Genomic DNA, 21868 nt, shown 5'->3' on the forward strand with positions numbered 1-21868 from the left:
GTCTGTATTTGCTTCTTTATATTTTGAAATCGATACACACATATATGAAATATGTTCTCTGAAAAATTAGCAGGCACGTGAGAACACTGTCATGCACTGAAGAACATGCACTGAAGAACATGCAGTGGTCATCAGCGTGGGGCATGAGCACCAGCAAGCAGGCAGTAATTTTGTTTCTCAACCACTTGAATATGTTCCCTTCTTCTCTGTCTTTACTGGACATAGATGAGAAAATTTAGGCTCTTGTCAGTTAGGGGGGTCTTTATGAACTGAAACATAATTGAAGCCTAAGAAGGACTGATTGCAAGGGTCTTCTCTTCCAGGATATGTGGGAGAGCCAGGGCTCCTGGCTGGGCATCTAAACATCTGATTGTAGTGCCTGATATTGAAGGTCATAGAAGTTCTTCTAGTTTGGAATATGAAGATGGTTATCCTTGCCTCCACTGCAAAATGCACTATTTTATGGCTGTGGAGGAAAAGTAAAGGAATTAATTCCTAGGTGCTCCTAATTAAATAGTGAATAGGGTGTGTTATATTAACTTTACTGAGATTTCGGGCAAAAGTAATTGAAAGTGTTCTTTTTAATATTTCAAGGTAAAATCATCAGCAGTATTTTGTATGATTTTCACAAGTATTTTGCAATATTTATCCTCATTTTCTGTTAAAATCTTAACAACATTTTTCATTTATAGATGTCTTTTGAAGTATGACACAATTCTGAATGTCTTAAAGAGGGAAGAAACCCCTCTAAGGATTGTTGCATTAAAATGCCTCAGCCATTAATTTAGGCGTCAAATCATATCGATTCTTATATTAGCAAGCAGGCTGAGAAAGTACACATGTCGGGGTTCTGTTTCTGTGCAGACTTTAAATCTTAAATTTTCACACAGTTTACACAGCTTTTGCAAATAAATAGTACTGTCAAATACACCAACCGCCTCAGTGAGCTTATAAAGAAAACAAATGCTCTAGGCTAGTCACAGTAAAAGAAAAAAGGTAAAAAAGAGAATTTATTGGATACTAGCACCACAAAAAAAGAACCAAAATAGACACAAGTACTTACAGAATGAAAGTTATCATAAATAGCAGGCTAAACATTTCAGGTCGTATTTCCATTAAACTCACAAGCAGCTGTAAATTAGGTAGTCCCAGTTTTCCAAAGTGGCCAAAGGTTCTTTTTCATTGCTTTCCTTTTGTTGGTTTGGGTTTGAATTTCTTCTTTTCTGCCCCAAGTTTCCCATGTGCTCAGATGCCCCATTTGTGTTGCCATGACGGTTTGACTAATCTAATTCTTGGTCATTAGTAGAATGATGACCACTGATGCAATCTCTTTTGATAAGTACTAAGCACTCCTTATACCTTTCCTAGCTGGCTGCAAAGAAAAATTATTTATCAGTTAACAAAATGATGATAACAACATAAAAATTTACTTTGCTTTTAATTGTCATATTACACTCGTATATATTTCTGTCCTGGATTAGGCTGGGATAGAGTAACTTTCTAGTAACTGGTATAGTGCTGTGTTTTGGATTCAGGAGAATAATGTTGATAACACACTGATGTTTTAATTACTGCTGAGCAGTGCTTACATAGAGTCCAGGCCTTTTCTGCTTCTTGCACTGCCCCACCAATGAGTAGACGGGGGGTACACAAGAAGCTGGGAGGGGACACAGCCAGGACAGCTGAGCCCAACTGACCAAAGGGACATTCCATGCCATACGGCACTGAGCTCAGTATATAAAGCTGGGGGAAAAGCTAGCCAGGGGTCTGCTGCTTGGGAAATGGCTGGACATCAATCAGCGGGTAGTGAGCATTTGCACTGTGCATCACTTATTTTGTGTATTCTTTTATCAGTATTACTTTTATTATTGTTGTTGTTATTGTTATTATTGTTATTATTATTTTCCCTTAATTTTCTGTCCTATTAAATTGTATTTATCTCAACCCATGAGTTTTACCTTTTTTTTTTCCATTCTCTCCCCCATCCCACTGCAGAGGGCGTGAGTGAACAGCTGCGTGGTGTTTAACTGCCTGCCAGGTTAAACCACAACAATTAAGCAATGCAATAGAAAGCAAGAAGTATTACTGAAAAAATGAAACATCAAAAAAATATTATTTAAAAGAAAAACAATCTCAATACTATCACATATAGATAATATATATAAATTGTCATTTTATCTTAGAAAGTTCACTTACAATGTCACTTTCTGCACAGGTACTTTAATTAAAATCTGGAAACATGACTAGCCTGTCAAACTCTTCTCTCAGCTCTGTTTTCTCAGTTTCATATAATTTGGCCTTCCAGGCAATTGCTTAAACTGACACATCTAGCTCACAGTCCGCTTGGGGTGCAAGCAGGAGCAGAATCTGTTCTACAGTTGAGCATCTTCAGTTAGGAGTTTCTGCTGTTGCCATGAAACTCCTCAGCAGCTGGACGTTCAGTCTAGGTGGGCACTTCTGAGACATGAGGCTGGGGCAGCAAACCTGCAAAGTGTCTAATCAGCTTCATATTGGTCCTAAGCATATACATAATAATAAAGATGAGCAAAATAAAATCAGCACAAAATAAACTAGGTCAGCAAAGCCTACCCAGCTTAGACACCCTTGACTTCAAGAATCCTAAGTTGGAACATGTGGAGGTACTTAATGCATGAGTGACATCAGACCATGTTTTCTTAGTTTTTCCCAATATTAAGTCTTCAAAAGCTGAGATAAATGGCTCACAAAGTTCATAAAAATTATTTGACCTGAGTGGAATAGGTACTGCTGATGGTGTAAGGAAAAAAGATGGCAATAAGAAGCAAGGTGAAAGCCGTGAAGTGCACAGCCGTATTAGCGTGCTGAACTTTTCAAACAGTGACAAAATTACTCTCAGTGTCTGTTTCTTCAATGCAGTATTAGATAGAATTCCTGCACAGGCTCTAATGAACCATGACCTAAAATCAAGTTAGCCTTGTGTGAAGCTGAAGGTACTGTATATTATAGTGTAGCTTAATGCAAAATGCCCGTGTAAAGAATCTATTTCATTCAAAATTGGAAGAAATTTACCTGCCTTTCCATAAGTGGAGATTGACTTTTTTTGAAGTTTTGTCTTTAGTTTCATCATTGTATAGTATCCCTGAGAAATAGCTTTCATTTCTACCTATGATTAATTTAGTCTTCCAAAATTTTAGGACATTTTTGAAAGATATATTTTGGCCTATTCTGCCAATAACAAGAACTGTGCAATTAGCTTAACCTGTGGTGTTTTAATATTTTCCATTAACAAAGTAGTGAAGAAGTGAAGAAAATAATGTCTTCTGAAAATAGTAACAATTAGACATAGTGCGATTGTTGTTAACATTCCCTAGTATTTATCAAGGAATCTGTAAATGGATAACTGGAGTGGTTCCATTTAAAAAAAGTCAAATCAAACCTATCCAGTCCAGCAAATTAACACCTAATTGCTTGCAGGGGATCAGCTAAATGTAGTTGTTGAAGTTAGGCAGGATCCCCAGTGAGCAGTTTTCACTGGTCCTGTTTTTCAGAGGTTCTGAGCCATGGGCTTCAGTTTGACAGTATTCCTAGCCTTTCTTTATAAACCATTCCCTTTTATTTTTAGGACCAGATAGAAGTCAGGAGAACTTCTTGACAGGCAGAAGCAGGATAATCCTTATCCAGAGCAAGTTGTACCTTGTTTTGATTCACCACAAAAGGCTGCAGATGCAGATAGAATATACAGGTTCAGAAAGGAATTAGGCAATTCATGGGCAGTGGGTCTATAAAGACACACTAACAGGAATAGGCAGAAATGTATCCTCTAGCATGCTTAATGCAGTGAACTGATGCTGAGGGAGTGCAAAGATAATCAACCACAAATAAAACAGGCAAACTCAGATCTTTTCTCTGTGCCTCCCATTGCCCCTGTCAGGCACAGAACTCCAGGCGAGATGGGCCATGTTCTTAGCAGTGCTGCCAATATTAATTTCTGTTGCTGTTCTTCCCAAAATAAAGCCCTAAGAATGGGAAAGAGCAGGGGCAGAGAACAAAGGGAAGAGCCTTGGGTAGTCACAACTGTTGCTTTGTTTCCAGAAGTTGGAAAAGGTGCATTAGAGTAATTGCTGGAGTGGAGAACGTCCTCCTCCCTTCAGTCTTCCTTCAGTAGCCATGGGAGTCAGCCAGGCTTTGCAGATCCTTGTTGCAAAAAGGGCTGTCTTTTCATGAAGGAAGAAGGAAGAGATTGGAGGAAAATTTGCTATGGGGAGGAGATGGCAAATGAAAGAGAAGCATTTAGCTTCTCCAGGTAGTTTACAAATAAGAAATACAGCCATCAGCCTTCTGAGGGCTGCATTGTGAATGGAGCCTACTGAATGCAGAGCACCATGGAGCATCTGTCCACTTTATTAAGTTCCCTAATCTGAGTTCTGTTGATACTGCGGCTTCAGTTACTGGTACTGAACAGCCTTGAAACAACAGCCCTAAAATGTTGAAAGTAATGCCATTTTTATTAATCAGTTACATTTAAACATATGGTTTTATTAAATGATTAGTAGCATAAAAGTGTGCTTTCAAAAGTTATACGTTTTGAGACTGTTTGGCTATGTTAAAAATAAATATATTATTGACTGTTAAGAGTTCCATTCATACTACATTAACTTTGGTTTGGCATGTTTTTGTATTAAATGATTCATACAATGATACATTTATGAGATGAAAAAGAAATCACTTTTTTATGACACTGAAAGATCTGCAAGAATACAAAGAAGTTCCCTTAGTCCTTTACATTTTTCTGAATATTCTGTAGAAGGGGAACACTTGATAGAAAACACTGATGACCACATTCTTTACAGACTTTAATTTAATAACTGCAAATATGGGCTAACATTTAAATAGGATTTAATAGGATTTAAATAGGAACTCATATTTTGCACTAATTTTAATTAAAGTCCAGCACTGCAAAGCCATTGCAACCACTGTTAGCTGTACTGCATGTAAATGTTAAAGGCATTTCTCTGTGTGTGTGTGTGAGAGAGATCTGAATCACCAAAAATATGGTTTGAATCTGATGGTCCGGCCATACTCCTATGTCCGCATGCCCCATTAAAGTAAAATCAACCATTTTGCCCTTAGAAGACTGTTCTCACACAACAGCTATTAACTTTGACTGTAAGGTTAATGAACCCCCTAAAGGCTGGATATCTTTCTCCATTTTCTTGGTATCCACATCTTACTCTGCTACCATCATTACTTTTCTGCTAAGTGGCTGAGTAGTAAGCACGCAACACCTTGCAAGTGACTTTTCTTCAAGAAAGGAAGTGGAAAGGCATCCTGGTCGTAACTTAGTACACATAAATGTTAACACTTCCTACAGCAGCCCTCAAAGGAGGACTGTTTTGTGCCCAAAGAGCAGTTCTGCATCAAGACTTGATTCTAACCAAAATCCCAAGGTAGGCAGTGTCCCTCCTGCTCCACAAAAGCTTGGGGGAAAAAAGCAGTCATCAGTGACAACAACAAAAAAGCTATCCCATGGCTCAAAATTTGTTCCTCTGCTAAGAAAAGATAACTTCAAAAACAGAAGAAATATCTTCTGGTATTACTTGTCATTGCAATACACTTGACAACTTTTATATATAACTTTTTCCCTCTACTGTTTTTTGTCCTTAAACCAAATTTATATACTTTTAATGCCATAAGGCTGATATTACATTTTAGCAGAATAATCATGTATGGTAAAATTGTCTGATGCTTAAAATTATATCAATTAATGGTCAGTCTTCATGCTGGAGTGCTTCTACTTGGATCAGCCCTTTCCAATAACTTCCAAAGCATTAAAAATAACCAAAGGGGTCTGAAGCAGAAGGATTCACATCCTCAAAAAGAGACTGTAATGCTATAAAACAGGGTGAAATATGAAAGGGGAAGAGTAATCCTATTTCTAAATATTTTTTTTGCCTGCATGATACATCCTCCTCCCTTCAAGCCTTTCTTTTCTGTTCTTTTCGTCTCTCCAATGCAGTGCCAGTCATAGTGGTGTCTGCAATGTATCTGCATAGCACTCCTGATTCGGAGCTTATGACCTCTAGACAAAACGCTGCTCTTCCTTTTCTTGGCTGACATGAAGCAGTATGGCCACAAAGGGCTGTTGTCATTTGACTGGCACAAAGTGATGGGACACAACAGTGTGTCCCCACCTTTTTCTTTTATTAACCTATATATGCAGCTATGAAGCCGCTTCAGAGCCTCTTGTATGGACCACTGTGGTGCAGGGTGGTCTGGTGTGAGGCTTATCCTATTCCAGTGCATGAAGTTATGTCTTGAAGGAAAGTCCACCCCGCTGCATGGTAACCAGCTAATAAGAACTGTCTACTAGGAATCCCTCTATGGCAAGCCATAACACAATGTGCTGGGCAATTACAGACTGTTGGTGGTGACCAGAAGGGCAGTGCTGAATTTACTAGTTGTGGGCATGACTAGCAGAATATGTGCTGAATGGAACCCCCAATAAATCACATGTTCCCTCCTTGACCTTTCTGGAAATTTAATCATGCATGTTAGTATCTTCCAACATTCATTTGTGTTTCTAAGCCTGCAGGTAGGTCTTTTCTTCAGAATGAAGAAGCATGCATCCAAACGGGGCCAGATCCCTAGCTAGCATGTATACACTGAAAACAATAGTTGTGAAAAATGTCTCTGTCTACACTAGAATACATTCTGGGTTTAAAACTGTATGTCATTTGTCATTTAGATGATTAAACCATACCCTGTTTGTGTCTGTCATAGTGGTGTGTGACACCCATCACTGTAGTCTGTAATGCTGCTGTCACTTGCATCTGCTTTAGTTGTTTCTACCCGTTTCTGAATTTTTAACCCTCTTTTTGATGATTCTAAGCAATTTATTTTCTTCTGGTGCTTTAATTAGCAGTGTTGCTTCCTGGTGAAGTGCTTGCTGACTGAATGGTGCAATCCTTGACTTGACAGAAAGGGTGTAAACAAAGAGAATTTTAATTAACAGTCAAAGCTACAGCATTTCCACAACAGCATAAGAACTAACTTCAAAGATGAGAGAAAAAAATACAATAGGAGCTTCAAATATTATTGAGGCTGTAGTTGGGTCCTGTATCAATAAAAGCGATTCTGCCATTCACTGTGGAGAGATAACATTTACCTTTACATGCTTATTAAATAATCTTTTGGAAGCCAGGGCTACATACTCTCATATCTGATAGATTGTACTGCAGGTTGGAAATGCTGCTGCAGCATTCACATGGCACACTCTTTTGACTCGCAGCACTTAGTTCCATGATAATTGAGTCACAGAAGCTAAAATGACCAATTCAGAGTCTAGAATCAAATCAGGCTATTACCATACCCATTGTGTTAGCACTAGAGCTGAATGGTCATACTGTTCAGCATAGTAACATCTAATAAAAACCTTCAGATGCCATGAATTTTTCACATTACTGTGTTTTCAATAGTGCTATTTTATATGATGTTTAACAAGTCAAAAGCACCAAACAAAGAAAATGTTTTCAGAGAGCTATGACTTTTTGGGTTTTGGTGTTCCTTTAACAGTTGTGCAGATATTTGGTTGCTCTTTCCAACTCTAGAATTTAATTTTCTTTAGAGTTCTGTGTGAATTACTTTCAACATATGTCTGGAATAAGTAGATGGCTATTTCTAGGATTTTGGATGTAGTTTTTTGGAGACATATAAGTGAGATGCACAAATAGAAAATGATGAAAAGTAGAATATTTATTATGTACGATTTCACTTGTAAAATTTACTAATAAATGAATTCCATGCAAATAGCTTCATGTGATTAAATAAGAAAATACCAGGAGCAGATTAGGTGAAGGAAAAAGGCATTTTAAAGAAACAGGTTTATAGGCTGAGTTCAATCAGGTTTTCTAAACATGAAAAATCACTAAGGTAAGTGCATTGAGATTGATTGAGCTATTCACATGGGTTTGAAGTTAAGCTCATATTTAAGTGTCTTGCTGAACTGGAGGAATAAAAAAAAACTTTTCAGTAAGGGCATTTTTTCAAATTAGAAATTAAAGTAGAGAGTGGTTATTTAGTTATTTACACATGAGGCTTATCTAGTCCAAAAGCATTAGAAATAAACTTAGAGCAGTATATGAAAATATCAAGTTATAGACCCAATGCCAAGAAATATGATTATATCAAAGTTCAGATCACCTTTGATAAAGTATTAAATAAAAAAAGTCATACATTTTTTTAAAAATAGTTAAGATGCTTTTGGACTTTGATAGTATCGCTTTATGCTTTGGTTTGAACCAGCTGGAGAGAAGTTGATGAACATGTTTACTTTCCAGTGAAGGCAGATTAATTTCTGATTAAAAGCTGTTATCTAAAAAAAAAAAAAGAGAGAGAGAAAAATGAATGCATCTTTCCGTGCAACATTTGTGGTCAAATATTGAATAACCCATCTGATAGCTTACTATATGAATTTGAAATTAATTGAAAATAATTATGGAGCCTGCCCACGTATTTTCATTATATAAACTGAGAACAATTAAAAAGCTAAACAAAAAGCATACAAGATGAAAAATATTTAATTAATTTCTGTCATTATAAACTGCATGAATACAGAAAAGAAAATGTGTTTTGTTTACCTGGCAAGGTCCTTTGAATTGCTCAATAATAATAAATGCATTATTTTTTTGCCAGAAATGCAGGATGGCTGTCCAGTTATGTACTGTTGACATCTCCATATTAAACATCTGAGCCCAGTTAATGCATTGTGAAGCTCTACCTCTTTGATGCATCACAACCTTGCATTTTCATTCCTTGCAGAAGGGAATCCATATACCTGGTGGGTTGGAAAAGCCAATGAGAAGCACTTCTATTGGGGTGGATCAGGACCCGGCATTCAAAAATGTGCCTGCGGCATCGAACGCAACTGTACTGATCCCAAGTACTACTGCAACTGTGATGCTGATTATAAGCAATGGTGAGTGGTTTACAAGAAGGCAAGGTGAGAATGACCAGAATCTCTTAACTTTTACAACACTGCTATTACTTTGAATGTCTTTTGTTTATATATTTCCTTTCTTTCCAAAGAAGAAAGGCAAAAATATTATATAGTTGTGATCCCTCCTGCAAAGTATCTACCTGTCTCTTCATTTCCATTTTATTCATGGTATCTGTGACTGTCAAATATAAGGAGTATATTATGTTTTCAAGTCAACTGACCTACAGAAAAGAATGCTAATATTGCAAAGGCAAGCCCTAACAGGAAAGGCCAGCATTTTGGCTGCTGCTGCAACTTTGTCTCCATCATATTCAGTTACATTCCAGTATTTAATTTTACCTGAGCAACTTCATTCTTTTCTCAGACTTTCTCCTTTTTGGAGTACTATTGCTGCATTTGCCTGTATGTGAGAGATGTGAGTTGAAATCACTCGTCTAGTGACTCCAACCCTTATTATCCATCTTTCATGAGAAAAATGTGTTACAAACTAGGTTTAAAGAGTATTATGGAATGAGACACTGTATTCCAGATTAAGCTATTGCACTTTGCATGAGATAATTAAATATTCATTGGCCTGTTGGTTGAGAATACGAACCCCACAGCCTGTCTGGGATGAGACAGTGAGAATTGGTTCTAGTTGCTTCTCTAATAAATAGTTATTGATTCATCCCAGGTGGAACAATTTTAACAGAGGGGCTGAGGAAGTCCTACCCCAGAGTATTTTACAGCCTGATAACAGGGGCAGTCTGCTTTGAGGTAATTGATGTGGGTTTAAATCCCTTTGGCCAGAAAAGGGAATTAAACCTGCATCTCTGATATTCCCCATAAACACTCTAACAATGAACCTGCTGCGTAAAGATCATTATCATTTTCTGTGAGACCCTCTCTGTGCTCTTAGAATGCTTCATTTGTAAGCCTTAACCATTTGTGTCTATTTTGTCCTGTTAGGCAGCACCATGTTTTACATGGTATGCAGTGTTTAGTGACCAATTGGAATCACACTTTGATGAACTTTTCCCATTAATAGCAACCTATTGGTAATTGAATCAATACTGGGTCATAAACCATTTTGTGTTAATTGAGAAATTCATACAGATATTAATGGATATAGAGCTACAGAACTCTAACGGTATGTCAGGGATTTAAGAAAAAAAAAGAGTAGGGAGAATCACAGAAACAGAATCACAGGATATTTGAGGTTGGAATAGACCTCAGAGTTCATCTAGTCCAACCTACCTGCTCAAGCAGGGCCACCTACAGACTGTTGCCCAGGACCATGTCTAGACAGCTTTTGAATATCTCCAAGGATGGAGACTGTACAGCTTCCCTGGGCAACCTGTGCCAGTGCTTGGTCACCTTCATAGTAAAGAGTGTTTTCTGGTATTCAGAGAAAATCTCCTGTGTTTCAGTTTGTGCCTGTTGCCTCTGGTCCTGGTACTGGGCACCACTGAAAAAAAGCCTGGCTCCATCCTCTTTCCACCCTCCCTTCAGCTATTCTTAGATGTTGATAAGATCCCCCTTGAGCCTTCTCTTCTCCAGGCTGAATATTCCCAGCTCTCTCAGCTTCTCTTCACAAGAGAGATGCTCTAGTCCCTTAATCATTTTAGTGGCTCTTCACTGGACTCTCTTCAGTAATTCCATCTCTCTCTCATATTGGGGGACCCAGAGCTGGACACAGTGCTCCAGGTGTGGCCTCACCAGTGCTGAGTGGAGGGGAAGGATCACCTCCCTCGACCTGCTGGCAATACTTTACCTAAGGCAGCCATGGTTACTATTAACCTCATTCTCCACAGGGCCACATTGCTGGCTCATGTTTAAGCTGGCATCCACCAGAACCCCCAAGGGCCTTTTCTGCCCTTTCCCCGGCATATACTGGTACATGGGATTGTTCTTCCCCGGTTGCAAGATGCTACACTTTACCCTGTTGAACTTCTTGATATTTCTGTGACCCCATTTCTCCAACTTGTCAAGGTCCCTCTGGATGGCAGCATGACCCTCTGGCATATTAGCCACTCCTCCCAGTTTGGTGTAGTCTGCAAGAATGAAGTATGAAAAATACAAAATTAGAGTAAGAAAGGAAATCTTCCAGGCCCTGCAAAAAGCGATAGATTAGGATGTGGGAAACGAGGCAGACATAGCCACCGTAAGCTTTGATTTTGTTAGGATAGTATGCTGTTATCTATGATATGGGCTGAGCTATTGAACACCAAAGAGATAGACAAGTCAGTATTAGAACAGAGGAATTTGACATGGTACCAAATTTCAGAGCTAGAATTATATAGAGAGTGAAGAATAGCCAGGGGACTCTGACTCAAACATAAGCACTAGAGCAGTGTGGCAGGAGGGAGGAAGATTTGCTTCTGTGACAAAATGGTAGCGATAAAAGGAAGATATTGTAATAATAATTACGATAATGACAGAATTAGGAGCACTTACGGTTTTCACTGCTTGAGGCACTGGATGCGCATCCATGAATAATAGTCTCTGTACCATATGTTGACTGTTTTCTTTTACGTGGAGGGAAATGCATGGGGGAAATGGCATTGACTTTTGATCTCTTCTTGTGGCTTCTCTAAGAGTCACAGATGAGAATTTAATAAGCAGCGTTCACTCAATAATCTTTTTCTGTAACCTCTACACCCCCTATATACACTGAGATTAGGTGGAGTCTAATAATAAATAGATTAATATAATTATTAGATTTTTTAAATCTAAAATAAGATTACTATCGTAACAGATATACAACTTTTCCTCAGAACTTCAAACAAGACATTTATACAGTATTTCTCTGGATATATTTCAGGGTTTTTTTCAGGAAAACTACTGTATATTACAGGACAATTTATGAAAAATAGTTATACAACTGGCTATTACATTTTAATCTGTAGTGTGTGTAAATCACAAGAAGAAATGAAAGCCTCGTTATAGTCTTTAGGGACATGTTGTTCAAGATTAATTTTTGCAGTTTCATTTTGGCAAAATCTAGCCCATTCCAAAGTCCTAGCTTTTGGGATTTTTAAACTATTTTGATAAGTCCTAGTTAGGAATGTTCTCTACCCAGGTTGATCAATACCTAAAAAGCAAGTGAGCTCCAGGGGTGAGGGGACCTCTCTGAATTCAGGTATCAGTGGCAGAATGTTTACCAGGACCTCCAGCACATCTCTGCTCAGCTCTTGTGACAGCAAAACAGCTCCTGGTTTGGACCACAGTATCTGCAACAGCACTTTTGGAGAATTGCCTTGAGCAGGTAGATTCAGCCAGTGGTAGCAACGGGAGCCCAGGAAGGGCAGAGGCCACTGAGAGGCTCAGAGAGGCATCCAGTTGCTGTGAAAGCGTGCATCCATTACAACTTTTTATATTCCAACAATTGCATAAACTATCTTCTAAGCCTTAGAGGTACAAAAGTGCTAACTTAGAAATATTGGGAGCATTACTTTGCTACAGGGAGGAGCACAATGCAACGATCCCCAAGCAAGGACTGACTGAGATAACTCCAGAACTAAACTCTGTTAAATGTTAATTTATACCTTAATAGATCTAATATATACAGTTTTATATATAAATAAATGTTAAATGTTAAAATAAAATCTGGACATCATGACATAGACACTAGTAAGCCTTTGTAATAGAGTTACACATGGGTATTCCAGCACAGTGTGGAAATTACTGTTACTACAGAGATCTTTGCAGCTTATGATGAGCAGGCAGGTCTCAGCTCACAGACTGACAAAGCAGCTTGCCACAGCTGTCACTCTAGCTCATCAGCACAGCTTATTTTAGAACTTACACTTCCCTAAAACAGAAGGGCTGGGTAAATGCCAGACTGGGGCTGAGAGAGGCCAGGTGGGAGTTTTGCAGTAGTTGTATATCTTGGCCATAGCTGGGAGCACTGCATTTGATCATGGTACACCCACAGTTAATATCTGTTTCTGCCCAGACAATGTGAAAAGAGTTTTGTTGTAGGGTTTTTTGGGTTGGTTTTTTTTTGGGGGGGGGAGCAGGGAGCACAGGGAGGCACAGTGGGGAGAAGGCAGTAGCTAGAGCAACAAGTATATTAGAAACAGTAGAGAAGTAAAATGGGAAAAGAAGTCTGCTGAGTGGAAATTGTGGGAATGAAAGGTGAAGAAGGAGACTCAGTGCAGAGATTCAGATTTTGAAGTGCAGGGCACTCTCTTTAAAGGACATAGGGGAGCCACTGAAGAGTGGGTCAGGCTGAATCAGAATGATGTAGTGTAAGTAGAATATTGTCCACAATTTTTATTGTAGAAGTTAGAAATGAAGAAGGAAACTGCAGTTTGATGAACGATCTCGTAGCAAAGATAGGAGAATGCTCCCCTGGAGAACTGGATTCTAACTCTGCCTCTGGAACCACATTCCTGCATGGTGCTTGCCAAGTTTCATAAGCCATTTCTTCACAGAGCAGTCATTAGTTTGATCCTAATTTTCTGGGTACCTGACTGGAAACCCAAGGGTCCAGTTTATGGAAACACCAAACATTCACAACTGCAACTGGAATAAGTGATCACTCTCTCTGAATGTATCTAATGCTGTCCTCCAAAACAAAACAAGAAAAAAATGCCTGTAGTCATTTCAGATTGAGCACTAAAAATGTATGTATGCTTTTAACCTTAACAGCTTTCAGCCTTAACATCCAATCTGTAGAATGGAGGTGATGCCACATACTCACCTCATGGAGGTATTGCAAAGATAGGTGGATTTATGAAGCAATCATCTACTGTACTAATGAGCACTCTAGAAAATCCAATGAGAAATACACATTAAATATAAAATGGGGTCTACATACTGATGCATGAGAGTAAATTAGGATAGTGAGCAGTGTTTTACTAGATGAGTATTGTCTGCCTCCTGTACTAAATAATGCTGGAATCCTCTGGAAAAACTAATAATCAGTGAACAGTCAAGGAATGTATCATGGTGATAGGTACAGGGGACAAATTAAAGCTCATTAGGCAGCCTGAAATACTTTTTTTTCCCTAAATTTTGTGTTTGATTTTATTTTTTTACCAAGTATATGAGTAATTTTGTGTAAGTACAGGACCAGCTGTATTAATTATGGACTCACTTACAATGTAATTTTTCCCAGGGTCTAGCTTACAGCATAGACTTGATACACCTTAAATCTGGATGGTTTTTCTGTTAATGCTTTTTAAAAGTTCACTGAGCAACTTTATACTTTGTCTGTCTGAATAAAATAAAAAGAACATTCTGTAAGTTGTAGAGCTATTTAGCACACGCCTAATGTCTTGATTATCAGGCCTGGATGGTAAATAAACCAAACAGTAGATATTGGCAGGGAATATGGGATACAGAATTCAAATATCTGCATCAAACATAATCTAAAATAGAACCTGATTCTTAAGAGAAGCCCATGTTGTTGCTGCAATGTAAATATTATGTAATGATTTTTGTCACGATAAAGAAACAAAAACACAGGTGGGAAGAGCTTCACCCAGAGCAATTCTAGCAAAATGAACCTTAGCCCCAAATTATCCATTATTTGTTTCCAAAGTGAAATTAATTCAGAGGTAAGTGAGTCAGATTATAAAAAAAGCTTATTTTTGTTTGCTAACCAAGACCATTTATTAAAAAGTGTGTGGTTGACATTCAAAGGCAGATTGCTTCAATCTTGAGAGAATAAACTCTACTGAGGTTGCTGGGTTTAGTAGCAAGGTATTCTCTGGGTTGCTGTTAAACAAAATCTTCTTCAAATGAGTAATTTTAGGTAAAATGTAAGGCTTTTTAAAAAACAAAAACCATTATTTGAATAAAACCATAATTATTATTATTTTTATTATTACCACCATTTATGCAGTTCCTTAAAAAATGGCTGGCATTGTAGAGCTAGACAAACTGTACCAATTAAGTAGCAAATGTAAAGATCTGCAAATAAATGTGAATGATTTAAGTTAATTTGAGGGCAGATGAAGGGCATATCATCTCTTGCACAGTAAATGTTCAGGCTACTGGTTTCATGCAGACTTTGAAGGACAGTACCTGCTGCCCTGGAGTTATCCCTAATGTTTGTGTTGTATTGTTAATCCATAGCCCACAGCTGGCAACTCTAGTCCAGATCCTGGGTAAACCCAGGGTCACCTAGATTGCTCTTTCTCCTTTAGAGATGTTTCATGAAAGTACTGACAAGAGCCGTATGTATGTAGCTCATGGGACCTGACAGATTTGCAGCCTGAACTAATACAGGTTGAAGGCATTAGGAGTTTGGGGATTCAGCGAATCATGAAACCTGCAAACATTACTCCTGTTTTGTCTCTTTCCCTCATGTATTATTCACCTTTGGGACTAGATCGTGGCCTTGTTTATAACAAGCTGATACCACTTCACATTTAGCTGTCTTCCCACTCACTGACATTAAAGAAAGTGTTTCTCTTAATGCCTGTGGCTCACAGCAGTGGCCAAACAGCTCAGGAACCAACTCTTAGCTTTCTCCAAAACTGAAAACACAAGAAAATGTGGATGTTGGTGTGACATGAAATAACTGTTTGGCACTCTGTCTTATCTTTGTTAAAATGGCACCTTCTTGCTTGATGTGACATATTCAGTCCTGTGCACTTATTTTGCAGTTACTATGATTTTTCATCCTTCAAGCGATACAAAACTATCACAGTTGAGGATGAGGAAACAGAAATCTGTACTTCTTCATGTATCATAAGCAGAGTCTTTTACCTTGTTGCATATGTAAAAATGGTTGAGCTCTAGTAACCTGCTAAGGATGAAGATGATTCCCATTTGACTTCAGGTTGATTCATCATTCAGTGCTAGCAGTAATGAATGGACTTAAAGGGGAGAGTGCTGACAAGATGTTATCCTTGTTTATTAATTTGCTCTGTAAATCACTGAGACAAAAATTGTGTGTTCATCCTGCTGCCGACCTCATTTCTGAGTGTTGCTGTTCAGGTTTTCCTGTGTTCAGCTGACAGCACTTACAGCCAGTCACAGACAGCTGGTCTCATCCAGATCTTTTTAAGTTACAGAATCACTCAACAACAGCACTAAAAGAATAATCCATCAGAATTAGGTATCTGTAATTATTACTCTCTGGGATATTCTTGAAATTGTTAGAAACATCCCCTTGTTTTCAGAGTCTTCTAAGAAATTTGTGATGGGCTTATGAACTAGCAGGTGAAAATGCAGATACATTATTTTTTCTTCTACCATACAGGTGGTTTAAAATATAATTTCCAGCATATTTGTATTCTTTTTGTTATTAAACTTCCTGATCAGTGTGAGTGACAAATCAAGTGACCAAGAACAAAAATGTCTTCTGTGTCTTGCCTAGAAACATACAGAATTTTTAGTCTGAATGAAAAGCTTACGGTCTTAAATTTGAAGTAAATGACCTTACTGTCTCAGCTTGTCAGGTGAGAGCAGAGTACGCTAAGCACTGTGCACTGCAGGACTTCCAGCTGCCAATTATTTTCTCCTCCTCCTCCTCCTTTTGTTTGTGTGCTAACTTAAAGATTAATGACTCTGCCCTCAGTGCAGTGCTATGAAGATTAAATTGCCCCAGTGCTGACAAGCCCAAGGTATTTCACTCAGTACCTTACACTGCTTAGCTCTTGAAGAGAGTGGTTTTCTTTTCTTCTTAAATTGTAGGACTCCCCTGACTTTTTTTTTTTAATCTGTGCAATCCTATATAGAAGACATCTGAAATCTGTGACAATCTGTGTTATAGGGTAGATGAAGACTGTAGTGCACACTTGGCTGTTATTACTATTAGCAGTTGTATTTTAGCTGAAAGAATCACAAGGGAGTCCATCAGGCTGAAGGTATTAAGCCTCCAGTGTAAACAAAAGATGTCTCTGTTTTGACTGTTTGTTCTTTGGTGTACCAGGTTGTATATATGTATGAGACAGAAAGAGGAAGTAATCATATGGGGGTTGGAGGGGAGGGAAGGAGGGAAGGGAAAAGGGGAAGCAGGGAATAAAAAGCCCAGAAGCCCGTATGATACGGTTTTTGTATCAGGTCCCAGACTTGATGGCGATATTTTCTTCACAGGCACTGATCAAAATATCTCATCAGTTCATCAGTCAGATAGTTGCAAAACTTCAGCATTTAGATGAAGAGTCATTCTTTGTCCTTTTCTCATTTTACCCACTGGATTCTTAGCACTGCAAAAGGCCTGATGAAAAAAAAAAAGGCAAGAGTCACTTGCAATGTTGCTCTTTGTCTGGGGAGTATTGTATGCATAATGCATTATTTTACTTTAAAGAGGAAGGTTGCTTGCACTGTCTATAGTAAACAAAGCAATCCAGTAACCTCTCATAAAGTCTGCAAACTGACCAATAAAGGCAATGGTTCTAACACCAACAGAAAAGGTAAATTGCTTTTACTTTTTTCCCCCCCACCCTCTAGTTAGACTTGTAAAAGAAGTTTAAATTCTATAATTTTTTTTAATATTGTGGACCAGGTGTTGTTTTATTTTAGTTGCCATTCATGTTTCCCTCCTGGGGTTTGGTTTTTTGTTTTTTTTGTTTGGTTGGTTGGTTGGTTTTTGTGGGTGTTGTGTCATCAATGAATACCCCAAGCTTTCCAAATTACTACTTATCTGTAATTAATCATGGCTAGACATTTTGTCCCAGCCACAACGCCCCCCACAGTTCTCCAGCTATTTTTATTTCCTCTGACTCCTGTTCACGCGCAGTATACTCTAGTGATGAAAATTAGTAAATGTAGGAAATAGGGTCCCTGGAGATCCCTCAAAGTTTATACGAGCTGTCTGAGTATGCAGTGGAGACTTCATAAATCAGGTCCAAGGTAATTTGTTTCATTTGTATCTCATGTTATTTTCAACAGTCTTTAAATTGGCATTAAGATGCTACATGGATTCTTTACACTAAAAATGTGTCTATATAAAGCGCCTTTCTGTTTTTTTTTCATATTTTGCTGAAGGAGAAGAAATGTTTTACTGGGAAGAAATCATTCTACCTAAACCAATATCTCAGAACAGCTAATAACGTGTATTCCTTTACATTATCACAAATACTATATTTTGCTTGGTTTTTGGTCAAGCGGAAGTTGTTTACAAAATTATGTTAAATGTAGATTGAGGGAAGCAAAATCTTTCTGGAGCTATGAGCTGGGGTTGTTACTTAAGTTATCCAGTTGCCTGTATTGAAGTACTTGAGTGTATATATACTTAGCTATATATATAGTTAAATAGAAAGTAGAAATGAAAATTAAGAAGCCGATTTCCAAGCAAGCAGGCAAGTATAAAAATAATAAGATAAAAATCTGCTGACAGTGTTAGAAAATGTGATGAAGAAAAAATACAGCAAATATTAAAAACTTTATCTTTGATGTAGTTTTGTGTTGCCATTGCAAAAGCATAAATGAATTTGCAGTTATTATTTATATGAAACAGAAATGTTTAAAATGCTATCACTAAACATGTAATTTCATTTCTAAAGCCAGTCATTTGCTGACATAATAACATTTAACAGTCAACAGTGTGACTGTTGAATTAAAACATTTTGCAAAAGAGTATGAATTTAAGTGTCTAAGATATCTATCCATTTTTCCTGAAAGAAAATTGTATCAGAAATGTATAAAGGATTTCATAAGACCCAGGAATAAAATCCAAACTCCTAATTCACACAATACACTTACAAATAATGCTTTTAAAACTGCCATTATCTCCTGCTGCCATTTTGTTCAGGAAAAAAACCCAGAACAAGAAATTTTGAATCACTGATATTAAAAGCAGAGAAACTGTGAGTTCCTTTAAGGACTGTGAAAAAAGCCAACACATCAACTGATATAAATCCCTTGAATCCAGATAGCAGATAGATGATGGCAAAAGTGAACAGAAAGCTCAGAAATATCAGTTATTAGCTTACTTTATTAGAAGAGCAAAAAGATGTTTGGAGTAAAGATTAATATTGACTTGCCTTACTCTAAAGTAAAGAACTGAGGAGATCATTGAGGAAACTGAGCTGGGCAGCAGAAGCGTAAGTTTATTAAATACTCTTGCTGAAGGTTAGGTTTTGCACTAAACTCATCTAGATATATATATATACACTCATCAGATCGCAGAGCAATTCAGTCTGAAAGTGGCCTCCAGCAGCCATCTAGTCTGACCTGCTGCTCAGGGCCAATGGAATCTGGCTGGGTGGTTGAGGACTGCATCCATTTGAGTCCTGTCCATGTTCACGGACATCCCAGAATCCCTCTGGATGACCTGTGGCAGGGTTTGACTGCTGTCATGATGGAAAATTTTTCCTCATATCTCATTGGAATTTTCCATGTTTCAGCTTGAGTTGGTTAGCTCTTTGTACATATATTTATATGTATGCGTGTGTGTGTGTATATATATATAAACACACATAGCTTGTTGTAGTGTGGAAGTGATGTAAGGACAACAGGGACCCTTTCAAAGACTGGAGCATTTGGTTTAAAACAGCTATTGCTGAATAAATCAGGTATTTCTAACAACCTTTTGTAGATTCAGGTATTTTCCCTGTTGCCACAAAAGAACAATATAGTTATAGAGATGATGAAAAAATCTGAAGTCTGTAAAGGCATTGGGAGTTACTGCATACTCCTAATGCATGTTTCAGATTTTAGTTTCATACTGCTTTTATAGGAAATGGGTAAGGAATAACATTTTAACTCTAATTTATCCAACAAGCTGTCCAAGCTGAATATTGAAGTGTCCAGTTGCAGAGCTTGCAGGGGGTAATCTTCACAATATTGGGATCTTCCAGTTATTTTCTACTAATATCTGTTAAATGAGGTGCTGTTGCTGGCTTATATGCATTCCCTGAAATTTGTGGACTTGATTTAGTTGAAAAATGATGCAACAGTCTTATGACTGGCTATAAAGTCCTTGAAAAATTACAGGCCTAAGATTTTCCGTATTTTGAGAGAAGGTGAAGAGAGTACTGCGATTCAAAATATGTTTATTTGTTGATACATTTTTGCCTAGCAGAGGATATAACAAAACAATAGACAATAAATTTAAAAACTACCTCAGTAAGCTTGAAAAAGAATGGCAACTGGAACCACTTTCTCCTCTGTTGGGCAGCTGGCTTTGTTTCTTAGACAAATTAAACAGTTTCCTGGTGGATTAGGAGTTGGTTCACTTTCTGTGTGTAAGTGATCTGAACAATTTGCAGATTTTTTTAAAATTCAGGGTCTGTTTATTCCCTGGATCTGTGTCAGTTTTGCCCTTGCCATCTGCAAAACATGATAAAATATATATTGTAAGGAATCAAAATGTAGGTAAAACATTATTTTGTTCTTCCTTTCATTGTCAGAATCACAGAATCATAGAATGTCCTGAGTTGGAAGGGACCCACAAGGATCATCAAGTCCAACTCCTGTCCCTGCACAGGACAACCCCAAATTCACACCATATCTCTGAGGGCATTGTCCAAGTGCTTCTTTAATATTGTCAGGCTTGGTGCCATGACTGCCTCCCCAGGGAACCTGTTCCAGTGCTCCACCACCCTCTGGGTGAAGAACCTTTGCCTAATATCCAACCTAAACCTCCCCTGGCATATCTTCCTGCTGTTCCCTTGGATTCTATCATTGGTCACCAGAGAGAAGACAGTAGCAGTTCAGCTTCAGTTGCTAAATAAGACGTGTTTTTTGAATGCCTGTGCTACTCTTGTATTTTGCTACCTACAGTATTTATGCTGATTGTCTTTTAACTGAGAGATTTTTATACAGAGCGCTTGTTTGTAGGTGGTAAGTGTAATAATGTACGAATGAAATAGTTCAAGTTTGTAGGGGGAAGTGGATATACTGTTGATTATATCTCTAGTTGTATCTTTGGTTTAGCTGTACAATGAAGAAACCACAAAGATTCCAACATCAGCTGCAAATGTTTTGAAAATTAGACACTGGTTTAAATGAAGAGCTTACTGTCTGTCTTGACCACAAAGAAACAAATACATTGCAACTTGATAAAAACATTTGTTAGGCACTCTGTGAAACACTTGATAGCTGTGACCAGGAATACCATCACAAGTCATAGATGTTGAAAAGGAAATACAAACTACTGGATAATAATGCTCCCTTTACCATTGTTTCAGGTTTTCCACTATGGTCAATCAATACCATAGCATGAGAGTCATGCTCCTGGAGGATGTCTAGCTTACAGACATGTGCAGAAGCTACAGATGTAGCAATGCCACTTTTTCTCAATCACTTGTCCACTTAAACAGCACCTTCACTTTTGTCATAGTAGGAAGAAGGTAGTATTGCCAAATGGAAACAGGCTTGTTTGACCAGGTGGAAACTTTCTATAATGGACCTTACTAAACACTGGGCTGGAATTATTTAGATTAAAAAGCTGCATTTTGAAAAGTTCTCTAATAATTTGGACTATGTGGATTCATTTGGAAGAAAATCAGCTTTATCCAAAGGATAGCATATTCAAAACATTATGAAATTGATTCCATTTCCCATCATTGGCAATAGAAATGCATTGTTAGAATAGAGAATGGAGAATGCATTTCTGCACAATTGGGGACTTTATGGAGAGGTAGGCTCCAGGACTGAAGATTTTGAGGGAGATTTTTATTAGCACTTGCTGCATGCTATTATTACTTCTTTAGAAAAGGGATTGCCACTAAAACTGCAAAGAATGAAAACTGACACTTCATCATAATTTTGTGTTACTTGGGGAGCTGCATAATTTTTTTTTAACCTACGATGTCATATACATCTTCTCCATCAATCTGGACACTTTATGTAACTTTAGTTCCTAAGGCGTCTTTATACATAAATATCCTCATTCTTTTCTTGCCAAAAAGACCTCAAAGGTCTGGTTTGCCAGTAAGGCCTGTCATCTTCACAAACTACAAATTATTATTTGATAGGCACTTAGTTGGGGATCAGAAGTTGCTTTAC

General features: G+C 37.8%; 1 protein-coding gene across 1 annotated transcript in view; it reads left to right on the top strand.

The window, feature by feature from the left end:
- Window positions 1-21868, top strand: part of CNTNAP2 (contactin associated protein 2) — a 1177124-nt gene that overhangs the window by 965175 nt on the left and 190081 nt on the right. Inside the window, exon 14 of the mRNA XM_075083760.1 lies at window positions 8797-8953. Coding sequence (XP_074939861.1) covers window positions 8797-8953 — 157 coding nt within the window. The remainder of the gene's footprint in view (window positions 1-8796; window positions 8954-21868) is intronic.

The sequence above is a fragment of the Phalacrocorax aristotelis genome, chromosome 2 (genome assembly GCF_949628215.1).
Source record: "Phalacrocorax aristotelis chromosome 2, bGulAri2.1, whole genome shotgun sequence".
Taxonomy (NCBI): Eukaryota; Metazoa; Chordata; class Aves; order Suliformes; family Phalacrocoracidae; genus Phalacrocorax; species Phalacrocorax aristotelis.